This window comes from Gadus morhua, chromosome 6, assembly GCF_902167405.1.
Source record: "Gadus morhua chromosome 6, gadMor3.0, whole genome shotgun sequence".
Taxonomy (NCBI): Eukaryota; Metazoa; Chordata; class Actinopteri; order Gadiformes; family Gadidae; genus Gadus; species Gadus morhua.
This window is the reverse complement of record NC_044053.1, coordinates 4,862,595-4,875,122: the sequence shown is the minus strand read 5'-3', so window position 1 is coordinate 4,875,122 and position 12,528 is coordinate 4,862,595. Positions and strand designations below refer to the sequence as shown.

Below are 12,528 nucleotides of genomic sequence, written 5' to 3'. Positions count from 1 at the left end.
CCTTAGGGTATTTTGTTAGGTATTGCAGGCTATGCTATCCTCATTCATAGAACATATTGTTCTTACATATTTGTATTTCAGTATGTGCTATTACTTTTGTACTATGTATACTTTGAACGACACAAATGGTAGAACACGTTGCTTCTTGTGATTCAAACTGCAGTGTGAAATACCCACATACTGATTGAAGCTATGCGAGTTCATTTAATGATAATGTACACCCCTATTTTTATCGCATTACATTATTCCCCACTGGTAAAGGACATGGTGAAACACATCATGCCTATTCACCTTCAAGGTCTGCTACAAAATCTACACGAATACAATGTTTGTTTTTACTTCTATCAACCCAGATTCCTAGTGTAGGCAACCAAAACTAAGATAGGGTTTTCAGAACAGAAGGACGCCTTGCAGCCAACGAGACTACCCGTGTACATTCTCTGCTACCCACCCCCTCTGTCTGTCTCTCACTCCGAGCGGCAGCCGGGGAAGCAGAACACTCCTCTAGTGAGTGTGGGGGATGGGCGCCGCTTCTCAGCCGCTCACATTGAACTAGCTGTAAAAACACAGCCCGATTCTCGCAGAGAGGGAAATATAGAAACCAAGGCTGCGTTCGCTCATCTTAATACGTTGTATTGTCACATTAGAGTCCACCTCCTCAACGAAAAAACTATAAATACACGAGTTTTTTCAAGCTACAACTGAATGAGGGGGGTTGGAATGAGAAAGTATTTGTAGCCTGCCATGAAGAGCGAAACACATATTTTATATTTTAGATTGAACATGTTTATTTTATTTTATTACTGATAATTCCAAATATAGGTGTGATTAAGATAGTTTTAAGTTTTTAGTCTTTGAATTTCCTCCATCTACTCTCTCTCGTGCGCGCAAACGCGCACGTCCGTACGCAGTTTCGCGCGCGCGCACACACACACACACACACACACACACACACACACACACACACACACACACACACACACACACACACACACACACACACACACACACACACACACCTCTAGGGGGCTTAATGGAAAAAAGCAGGAAGTAGCAACGAGGAGGCATACTTGATCACATGTACAAACATCGGAATACAATTTAACATTCACCCTGACACACCCCCTAATGTACAGAGATTGCAAATAGGAATCCAGGCTTTACACATGCTGAGAAATCCCTAGCAGGCCAGAGCAGCTATTATTCCCTTACCAACATGTGATCTGAACGGAACAAAGGTAAAAACTCAACATGGTTAGTGTAAAACTACCACAGCTTGCAAAGCTAGACCGTGTACAATCGTGCAATCATCAGTAAGATACATGTGGAAAATGGCTGCGTCGTAAATTATATGTTTTTTCCATGTCCATACAATGTGTAAGAACAATTGTAACAATTGGAAATCTATTTGAAGTGTAGTTTGTGTTTAGAAGATAGGCTCTTCCATCCCTAAGACCAGACACAGAGACACAGGCCCAGTTGTGCAGAAACACAGATTTAATGTGGCTTCCTCTCCCCGCCTGACTTAATTTTTCTGCTCTGGTTGCTATGAAAAGCTGGAGAGAAAATGCATGGATTTGGAACAAGGATTGGCAACCACATGTGCCATCTGCTGGCTAGAAGGGGAACTTAACGCCGCAACATCGTGGACTCATTAGCCGAATACATTCTTCAAATACACGGTTGGTTTGGAATAAACCGAACCAGTATAGCTTTCTCTATGGAGCTTCATATCACTGGTGTTTGGCGCTATTTGTTTATTGTCCGTTAACTGAAACAAACACTGCAGTACCGCTATTTATGTGCCTAATTTGGTAGTTTATTTATATTCGCGGTTCTATTAAAAAACAAGACAGACGCTATGCAGATTTTGAAATCCAAAGCAAAAATCCCACTAAACATGGCTAGATCTACAAAGAAAATAAACAAATTATTATAAAGCATGATCATATTTTTCTCTGATTCCCCCGCCTTCAGAAAAAGGTGCACACAAAACTCTGGGACTACTTTTATTTTTCAAACATACAATTTGTAGAAATTATAAAATCATTATTTATTACACATCTGAAAGAAAACCTGTTCAAGGTATTCCTTTTTAATATAACAGAAATAGGCAGAGGGACCTTTTGATGCCATTATGTGTGACGTAATATACAGTCTGTCTATCTCACACACACACACACACACACACACAAACAAACACACACACACAAACACACACACACACACACAACTTTTTCCTTTCCAAAGTCTTCGGCTGTTCTCTGTGCTGAAGGTGTGGCTCTGAAGGCTCTGCGTTGCATCGATTCGGTTCCTGCACTCTGACGCTTCAGTGCTGAAGCCTTGAGATTCAGGCCAAACGAGATGAGGTACTACCCGCCGTTGCCGGCGCTCAAACGTCGACCACTTCTGCTCCTGCATTCCTGCCACGCTACTCACAGGTCCATCATTTCCTCCTCCACGGTGGCTTCCCGGGTTTTGACATACCTCTCTTGCACTCCAAGAGCTCTGCAGAGTTCATTGTTAAAGAAAATCACAACAAAATTGCACATTGGAAAATTAAATTGAGCGTTAGTCCCGGTGCCATATGAGAAGTCGGGGGGGGGGGGGGGGGGAGATGCATATGTTTTCATTACTATCCTCGGCTCCCACACATTGGTGCATACAAAAGGAGGAACAATGGGTCATGAGGAGGTCTAGGATACGAGTCGAACTGGAAGTCGGCCCCCACGGCGGCAGACATCATGGCCTGCAGATTCCTTTCCTCCAGGTCTCCAAAGCAATAGCCGTTGGCTTTGTCCACCGTCCGCAAGACCGAAGTCATGCTTTGCTTGTCCTAGAGACGCAGGGTTAGGAAGACAGAGCTCAATGTTCGGATTTCAAAATTTTGTTAATATACATATTAAAATAATCCATAATAACGCTCCAGAAAGTATGCAGAATCACTATTGGAAGCTAAACTATAAAAATTATTGGTAATTCGACACAGGTCTCGATAAAATGCATAGTCAGGAGTCAAGCAAAAGATAGTTTTACCATACAGTGTTGACACTTCATACATTTCCTTATACATGCCCAAAACAATGTACGGCAGAAAATGTAATTGCAAGCGTGTGTTACTAATTACTATAAATGTGTAATTTGTTTAAATATCTTAATATTCACAACATGAGTGGATCAGATTTCAAATGAATACCAAAACCTTGTGCACGTTTTGATATTGTGATTTTCAGCAAAAATAGCAATATCAAGATTTCAGAATAAAAGGACACACGACTGCTGGCAGGTGTGGCGCAGGTATTGATCTGGGTAGAGCGCTCATGTGGTTGCTGTAGGTATTGCATACAGGACACGTTCGATCGTTAGCTTAATTAAACTGCTTGAATTTGAGTCAAATGATAGTGTTGTACACATCATGTATCGAGACAGTGGATATACCTGCACATTGAGAGGAACAAAGGAGACAAGGCCGTAATCTTCTACAACTTCAGCCAGTTTTAGGTTTAGTTGGTGGAATTTCTTAAAAAAGGGATCTGATGCAAGATGGTCTAGGAGATAGTGGAGGTCCATGACTTCTGTGTAGAAGTCCAAGTTGAAAGCTGCACATTGAAAAACAAATCCAAAAGGTTTATTTTAGTTCCAACTAACAGCAGTGCTGGGCAGAACATTAAAACATGTGCTTTGATGTAGCACACATATAAAACGTGCAATCTGTTTATTTTAAGGTAACTAGACAACCAGTATTACTATTGTGGGTCAGCTAGATAAGCTGTATTACTATTGTGGGTCGGCAAGATAACCTGTATCTCACCTAGTTTTCCATACTGCTCAATGAGATCCATCTTGGACAGGACATTGACGTGTGGAAGCTCCACATGCAGCATGCTGGCAAGAGACGTGCAGAGCACAGAGATGAACTTAGCCGGGTCGGCACAGTAGTGGGAATCTACAAGATGGACTGAAGCCAGCTGAAAGAGAACACACAACAATTGTTAAATTGACTACAAAACACCGCAGAAAGTATTGGTAATGGATAGATAGTAGGCAGGATAGTGGAGGTAATGGGCAGGAGTGTTCAACTGAGTGAGACATCCTTCAGCATGATACTGAAATTCCTACCCGCTCTGATTTACATGTATCTGAATTCAATGTGTGCCAGTTAAACTAAATAGCCTACTTATTACTTGCATATGACAAATTAAAATTCAAGTAGGCATACATAATCATTTGTAATCGTTGGTTATTTGCACTTTGGTACTGGCTCAACCCAACTCATTTAATCTGAGAGAATATTTGAAATTGTATGAAAAGACTCACCCTGAAATTCCATTTGGAAAGCTGCGAGAATATATTTTTGAGAGAACTTTGGTGAGTGTAAAGCTCAACTTGCCCAGGGCAGTCAAACAAGAAGTAATAGTCACTGTACTGATTCAGTTTATTTTCGAGCCAGTCAAGGTTAGCTTCAAGATACTCCATACAATACAGGAGACCCCCGTTCGGCCCAAGCTTCAGACTGTCCATCACGTCGTCCAGGGTAACCAGTTCCGAAACGTCCACAGCACACTTATAGGGAAGCCCATCGTTGGCCGGGTCCATGTTCACCACGACCACCTTTCGTCCTAATTGGCCCATGAACTCCTGCATACCTAAGCAGTAAGTGGTTTTACCCGACCCTGGGGGTCCAATGACCACCTGGCCGAAGCGCAATGATGGTGGTGGTGATGCTGGGCTGGCCATTGTTACTATGGCAGTCCACTATATGGACTCAGCTTCACATCTGTTGAGAACCAGAGGCAACAGTCAGTCCAGATGTCCCGCAACATGTGACAGGAGATGTTGTGCATCCAACAAATCGGATTTCAATAAAATGGTCTAAATTGATAGTTTTTCGCCTGTCATAACAGCTTGATAAATGGGTACTTTGTAAAACAGTGTCGATGATGTAGCACCTCGTGGGCTGCTTGGAGATACACGGTAACAAAGGATCCCGACTAGCAGTAATATAACAATTAAATCGGTTGCGTTAATAATCCTTTACTCACATGTTAGCTTATATTGTGTATGCACGTTTTGTTAACCAACCGCGTAAACAACGATGAGTCTAAATTAATTTGCAAGTACTTCCGGGACAATGATAGCTGTCAGAATAAAAGCACCGTTGGAGCCATTGTATAAATAAGGTTATAGTTATATCTTATGCTTATCATATCATGAAGGCTCTAACGTGTTTAAAAATAACAAATTCAGATTTACTAAATTACAGATTTAGAAGTCTTTACACGTCAGTTCGTTTTAATATAACGTATTTCGTAAAATATTGTTAAGACTTGCCCAAATCATTTGCATTATACGTCCTGTAGGTGTCTCTAGCTCTCCATCGTGGATCCAATGGTTGTTGCAGCAATAATGATTTTATGGTTGTTGAAGAGAAATAAAGGCGCGATTTAGTGATTTTTTAGTGTAAAGAACTTCCTGATAGTGCACGTCGTCATCCTGATAATGTGCCCCGTGAACATGGATTAATAGTGAGAGTGTGAAGGATTTATAATATTTCAAAGGCAAGGAAATACACATTTAATGCATAAGCTACGAAACACCTGAGGGCTGTAAAGTGAAATGACATCAACTCCAAAAACATTTTTATGTAAAAAAATTAAACATTTTTAATAGAGCAGAGGAATATAAAACAATAATAAATAACGTCATCTTCGCGGTCCGATAGTGCCCCCGGTCTGCCATTCTCGGTATTTTATGTTAGTGGTGGGAAGACGTCTCAATAAGGGTTCAGGTTTATCAACGTCCTTCGGTTCATCGTACACTGTGCTTATATGATAATTGATTCTCGGCTTCTTTCCAGTATTCAAGGTCAACTTCTCTCCATGATACCTACACAAAAAGAAAAACACACGATAGCTCTATCAAAGTAGTCCTTTGTTACTATGGAACCGTTGAAAGGAAATCCTCCAATTTGAAAAAGACTGCAACAAAGGACACATTTCCAGGTCACAACAAGATTTTGAACTCAAATTCCATTTGAACTTCAGTTCAAATGGAATCCTTATGAAAAGTGTTGCCGTTTCAAGCTCTCATTCAAATGCATGTTGTAACTGGAACCGATTCCTGATTAGAATTTCACAGCTAGGAAGATGAAATTCGGAAAATAGAGACTGTAGTCTATTTTAACTCACCCAAAGCCCCTCTTGCAATTTGGATGTTGCCCGTCGCTTTCCAGAGCATCGGGAATCCCGGGCCGGCTGGTTCCGAGGCCCTCGCCGTCCTTCCACCCTTGCTTCTCCATCACGCGGCGGCCAAAGCCCTGATCCAGAGAAGACCAGACCGTGTCGGTGTAAGCAAAACCTTTTGGTTTGTTGTTAAATTGCAAATCATAAAAAACCCATTGTTATTCAATTGCGTATCATATGAACCCGTTGTGATTAAATTGTACGTCATTGCATTTCATTGAGATTTATAAAAGATTTTTTTCACACCAGGAGCTGGCCAAGAGGCAGCATCCTATAGGAGAGGCACATCTAGTAACCCGGGTTACGAGATGGTAGGGCACCATACCTTAGTGAATCTCTCGAAGCTACCGATGGGCTGGGTGTTACCAGATCGGTTTTCCAAGCCGTCTCTCATCCTCTTGTCATACCGCATGCGGACAAAGTCGCGGGCGTCCATGTCACCGCCGTCTGCAAAGAGAAGGGAGGCTGAGTCGAGGGCAGTCTCTTCTATTGCATTCCATGTAGTAGTATAAAGTGAGCTTGATAATTATATAGTTTCTTTTTATTGTATTTCTTCTGTGTGTTCACTTCTGAAAAGTAATAATTTGAGAGCTGGGAGGAGTGATGTAAACATACAGTATCCGAAATACATCTAATGGAAATGTTTGTTTGACCCTGAATGGAAATCCCAAATAATTGGAAAATTATATAAATAAAGTGAACGTGCGTTACCTTTATCATAGTAAACGCTCATGTCGACATCCCAGTTGTCCGTTGTTTGTTCATCAAAGTCTGAGGAAGAGGGAGAAAAGTCTATTTGACCGCCGTACTTTGTTTGTCTGTGTGCAAGTCTGTCCCAGCCGGTTTTACACATTTCAAGGTAATGCAGCATCGATACCAAAAGTAGTAGGGAAAAAATAAGTCTTATGTCCTAGTCGTACATAAATAACCCATCTAGTAATAACCTTAGCCGAACCAAAACCAAAGAAATATAAAACCCGTTCTATAGCAAATATGTTTGGGTTTCAGAATATCAATATATATTTTCAACATCGGTTATCAAGTATACCTCCTTCCTCCTCCTGCCAGTATTGGGCGTCAGTGTAGAACACCAGGCCCGATCCTCCCTTCTCCCATTTCAGCTCAATCTCTTCCTCAAACAGCCGCTCCTTGGAGCGTTCCTGACTCGTCACGTCTTCATGCAAGGCTTCGTGGCGCTCCCATTCCTCGCATCGGTCGTCATCCTAGCATCAAAAAGGATAAGACATAATGAGAAATGCACAACTTCCTGATCGCTGTAGTGTTCCTGCTGAAGCCTTTACTGATCCTATCAATATTGATGAATGCTTCACTGTCCCTATTGATAGTTTGATGTTTTTGCATAGTAGGTAGCTTACATCTTGCCTCGCATAGCCAGCGTGATTCTGGCGATCTTAGCTCCAGTTTATGGTCGGGATGTACACGGCTAGTTTATATCATGGCATTTTATTATTTTTTATACTCACATCATCGGCATTAGACAGCTCGTCTTCCTCATCTTCCTCATCATCCTGGTGGGTTTCCGTTTCCTTGGCTTCTGTATGGCCACGAGGCTGTCTGAGTTTCGCTGTGGTTCTGTTAACACCGCTGGGGCCAGCTATTTCATGTCCGGCTGCAGTGAAGATGCTATCTTCAGAGGCTTCTACTGTGTAGGTGTTATAGTACTCGAAAGGCACATTGCCATAACGGCGATTGGAGCTGGTCTTAGGGAAAGTAAGCCCCAGCTTCCTGATGAGACGTGGAGGTAGTCGGCATGCCTGTATAAGTTGCAGAAACACCTTCACGGTGGTCCCCACGTTTCCGTTCTGCATCAGGCTAGGTGGGTTGAGCTCTGGTAAGCCCTTTAAGTCTCCTTGTGTGAAGCGGTCTGATAGGGACACACGGTGTCGCTGCTCATGCTTGGTTTTATACGGAAAAGAATCCACATCTGAAACACACGATACAAGTTTTGTTAATGGTTTATGTCGTCTACTATTCAAACCAGGCTATGACAACGATACAAAATGTAACATTTCCACAACATGAGACCATGCTACTACTGACCTGTTTCGAGGGAGACTTTTACTCTCTTTATAACACAGCGTCCTGACAGCCAACTCCCCGTCGAGTCGATCCACAGATTTCCTCCGAACATTTTAACAAACCTGTCGGCATGTTTAGAGAACACAGACACGATGCAGCAACACGACTTTACGCTTTTCTTTGCAACGGAAGAGTTTTCTGTGTTTTCGGGTGATTGGGAGCCCGGATCGTTGATGCTGGGCTCCGGCGGTCCACTCTCAAGTCTTGTGTCAGGGACGGGGGGCTCCGGTAGATCCTCAGACCCCCGGGCGACGTGGGGATCCGGTGGGCCCTCAGATCCCCAGAGGACCTCGGGTCGGTGGCGGTAGTGGAAACATTGAAAGCCTCCACTTTCAATGAACTGACTGAAGTAATTCCTGAGGTCCGCTGAACGGAATATGGCAGGTATATTACTTACAGCGAAATATACAACTGGTAGTGCGTCCGCCATTATTGTTTATTTTCAAGGGACTGTTGCGCGTCACGACGTCTGTACGTCGTCACGTCAACACGTCATTACGTCACCATTTCATGTGATTCGTTTCGGTCTTTCCTGGCTGTATTTGCGTAGTATACTTTACACTATTTTACATCGATAACATAAAATGAAACACCATTTTATGTTCCGCAGGTAACTCATACTTTTTTAGGGCCTTAAGCATCCCCATAATTTGGTTTGATATATTTATTTGACTTCCATTTAATTGGCATATAACATCATACAATTAATTTTGGGGACCCAAGCGAGGCTACCATTTATATTTTATGTTGTTCATTTATTTTCATATTCAATTCAATTTAGCATTTATATTTTATGTTGTTTACTTATTTTCATATTCAATTCAATTTAGCTAGAGTTACATATCAATAAAAAGTTGATGTTTCTCTTTGTTAACGAAAACCAACTTTTTTATTCTCAACACAGCTTTTTCCTTTATGCTTTAGCTATGACTATAGCCAAGAGCAACAATACATATACTTTTTGCAAATGGTATGGCCTGATTTAAATTTGTAAACAATTTAATTTGCATAAAAGTGTTCGCATGAAAGTGGCTTTTCAACACCCATTAATCCTACTAAGACTAATAAGACAAAATAAAAACGGTACGTAACAGCAGCAATGAATTATTTATAGATTCTTCCATCGACTTTAACTTGGCGACCCATCGGTTGTTCACATGGCCCGGACCGGAACAGTCCACAGACAACCTGTACCAACAGGGTTTCTGCAAGCTTTCACAAGCGCTCTGTCTTGTGTCGCTGGGTCAATGACCTGCGAGAGGAGCATCCGTGGAGCGGTTTGTGTTGCGCTAACCTTTCAGGTTCAAGGCCAAGTGAAGGCCAGTAGCCTCCGCCTGACCAAGGCAGAAATCTGGATAAATAACATATTTGGAAGGGAATAGATATGGAGGTGAAATGTAAGATTTCATCAGGCTTTTAAAAAGGACTACTGTCATATTCCTACATTAATTGTTCATTATTACTCTATTAATATGACATTCATCCAAAAGATGAATGTCAACGTAATATTAACAAACAAAATGAAAAATAACCCTAAATGAGGGTTAGGGTTAGGGTTAACCCTAACCCCCACCCTCATTTAATATTATGTGAAACTGACATTGCAACATATCAGATAAGCCATGTTTAATGCTATTATTATCATTATTATTCAATGTTGTTGTTTTTATGAAAACTTCTCGTCTCGAAAACTTCATAAAATGAATGGATTATAGTTTCTGAAAAAAACACAGAAATAAAAAAACAGCAAGATTTCAATAATATTCAGCCACTCGATTTCTAATTGTAGAAATGAAGGCCATATCAAATGTTTTACAAGGTGTTGATAAGTGTCTGGCCTCCGTGCCCGTCTCTGCCTGCTCCCAGGCCTAATAAATGTATGCGTCTTATCACAAGCATTTACAACCATCTGCATACCTCACCACTGAGGCTACTAAAGGGACGTGGGCTTGTACAATAGGTCAGTGGAAGATAATTACATGTGTGAGAGCATACATGCCTACATACTGTACATACATGTACGCATATACATGCATACATACTGTATATACATACATACATGCATACATACATGTATAAACACACACAAATGCATACTATTCATACATACATACATACATACATACATACATACATACATACATACATACTTTACATACTGTATATAAACTGCTCAAAAAAATAAAGGGAACACTTAAACAACACAATGTAACTCCAAGTCAATCACACTTCTGTGAAATCAAACTGTCCACTTAGGAAGTAACACTGATTGACAATCAATTTCACATGCTGTTGTGCAACTGGAATAGACAACAGGTGGAAATGATAGGCAATTCGCAATACACCGCCAATAAAGGAGTGTTTCTGCAGGTGGTGACCACAGACCACTTCTCAGTTCCTATGCTTTCTGGCTGATGTTTTGGTCACTTTTGAATGCTGGCGGTGCTTTCACTCTAGTGGTAGCATGAGACGGAGTCTACAACCCACACAAGTGGCTCAGATAGTGCAGCTCATCCAGGATGGCACATCAATACGAGCTGTGGCAAGAAGGTTTGCTGTGCCTGTCAGCGTAGTGTCCAGAGCATGGAGGCGCTACCAGGAGACAGGCCAGTACATCAGGAGACGTGGAGGAGGCCGTAGGAGGGTAACAACCCAGCAGCAGGACCGCTACCTCCACCTTTGTGCAAGGAGGAACAGGAGGAGCACTGCCAGAGCCCTGCAAAATGACCTCCAGCAGGCCACAAATGTGCATGTGTCTGCTCAAACGGTCAGAAGCAGACTCCATGAGGGTGGCATGAGGGCCCGACGTCCACAGGTGGGGGTTGTGCTTACAGCCCAACACCGTGCAAGACGTTTGGCATTTGCCAGAGAACACCAAGATTGGCAAATTCGCCACTGGCGCCCTGTGCTCTTCACAGATGAAAGCAGGTTCACACTGAGCACATGTGACAGACGCGACAGAGTCTGGAGACGCCGTGGAGAATGTTGTGCTGCCTGCAACATCCTCCAGCATGACCGGTTTGGCGATGGGTCAGTAATGGTGTGGGGTGGCATTTCTTAGTGTTCCCTTTATTTTTTTGAGCAGTGTACATACAAACATACTTTACATACAAACATGAAAGCATATATACATACATACATTCATGCATGCGTACTGTATATTCAAACAAATACATACCTTGCATGCACACATTCATACGTTCATATATATATAAATACATACACACATACAGCACATACATACATATATAATACATATATACACACACACATACATACATATATACACACATACATATACATACATACTGCATCTCTAAGCTTGAGACTGTGTTTCTGCTGAGGTAGTTGTATTGTGTAGTATTTAGTATGTAGTATGCGCTCTGCATGTTTTAGCAGTGGCTAACCAATCCAAATACGACAAGAGTTTTTTCAAGTAAAAAAAATACTGCTTGACAAATGCAATACTTCCTGTTGACATGATGCGAGGAGACTATAAAGTAACCATTTTTCAATGACTGATGCTAACAGTTGTGTTGTTTGCACATCAATGTTTTTTATTGCTGTCATTCACCTGGTGAACTGGCCTTGACTCAGTGTGTCATGTTGTACCAGGTGGCTCTCCCTTTGGCACACCTAACCACTCGCGTATGCCTCTTTTAGGGAGAATACGCAGTTATCAGGGCGAAAGATTCGTCCTTGATAGTTGTTTGTTCTGTATCAAGTCCATGCTGTGTCTGATGATGATGTGGTGCTTGTGTGCTAGGCGCACCGTGAACAATAAAGTAACGGGCTTATCGGTCCGGGGTACCCCTGTGCTAGGCACCGCTGAGATAACAAGCCACACTGCTTTTCATTTTTATTCATTTCATTCATCACAAACTAAATATATCGAGGAATCAAAAGGTCTGATATAGATATATATATATCTATATATATATATATATACATACATACTTCAGTTTTCTATTTTTTTCAATTCTCTTAGTAGTACTACTAATAATAGTACTACTTCTCTCTCTCTCTCTCTCTCTCTTTATCTCCCTCGAGGGAAACTGCTACCGACAATGTTCAAGGATTCAACCCGTCGGTCATTGCTCCCTGTGTTGGCCTCGTTCCACCTCGTAGGTGTGAGCTGGAAAGGTACAGTTCATCGATTATGTTGATTGCCTTCGCAGTCCTTGGC

The 12,528-nt window shown here is 41.8% G+C and overlaps 2 protein-coding genes across 3 annotated transcripts; both read right to left on the bottom strand.

Moving 5' to 3' along the window:
• Positions 1 to 1,995: 1,995 nt before the first annotated feature.
• Positions 1,996 to 5,153, bottom strand: gpn2 (GPN-loop GTPase 2). 2 transcript variants are annotated; one of them, XM_030359079.1, is made up of 6 exons: positions 5,043 to 5,153; positions 4,318 to 4,777; positions 3,812 to 3,968; positions 3,439 to 3,599; positions 2,706 to 2,836; positions 1,996 to 2,508 (listed from the first exon to the last, which is right to left on the bottom strand). In XM_030359079.1, the coding sequence occupies exons 2-6, from the start codon at positions 4,735 to 4,737 to the stop codon at positions 2,436 to 2,438; spliced, it is 942 nt and encodes a 313-aa protein (XP_030214939.1). In that variant the 5' UTR covers positions 4,738 to 4,777; positions 5,043 to 5,153; the 3' UTR covers positions 1,996 to 2,435. The 2 variants fall into 2 exon arrangements, with proteins under 2 accessions (XP_030214939.1, XP_030214942.1); XM_030359082.1 differs by having other exon boundaries at positions 4,950 to 5,094.
• Positions 5,154 to 5,558: 405 nt separating this feature from the next.
• gpatch3 (G patch domain containing 3) lies at positions 5,559 to 8,804 on the bottom strand. Its single transcript, XM_030359078.1, has 7 exons — positions 8,304 to 8,804; positions 7,727 to 8,187; positions 7,291 to 7,465; positions 6,954 to 7,013; positions 6,568 to 6,689; positions 6,189 to 6,316; positions 5,559 to 5,886 (listed from the first exon to the last, which is right to left on the bottom strand). The coding sequence occupies exons 1-7, from the start codon at positions 8,770 to 8,772 to the stop codon at positions 5,703 to 5,705; spliced, it is 1,599 nt and encodes a 532-aa protein (XP_030214938.1). The 5' UTR covers positions 8,773 to 8,804; the 3' UTR covers positions 5,559 to 5,702.
• Positions 8,805 to 12,528: the final 3,724 nt, after the last annotated feature.

Coding starts and splice junctions, on each gene's coding strand:
- gpatch3 (XM_030359078.1), bottom strand. CDS start 8,772: ATGGCGGACGCACTACCAGTTGTATATTTCGCTGTAAGTAATATACCT. Junction 8,188..8,303: donor AAAAGTCTCCCTCGAAACAG/GTCAGTAGTAGC, acceptor CGTGTGTTTCAG/ATGTGGATTCTTTTCCGTAT. Junction 6,317..6,567: donor GCTTCGAGAGATTCACTAAG/GTATGGTGCCCT, acceptor TCTCTGGATCAG/GGCTTTGGCCGCCGCGTGAT.
- gpn2 (XM_030359079.1), bottom strand. CDS start 4,737: ATGGCCAGCCCAGCATCACCACCACCATCATTGCGCTTCGGCCAGGTG. Junction 2,837..3,438: donor TTGTTCCTCTCAATGTGCAG/GTATATCCACTG, acceptor CTGCGTCTCTAG/GACAAGCAAAGCATGACTTC. Junction 2,509..2,705: donor GCCGACTTCCAGTTCGACTC/GTATCCTAGACC, acceptor TGAACTCTGCAG/AGCTCTTGGAGTGCAAGAGA.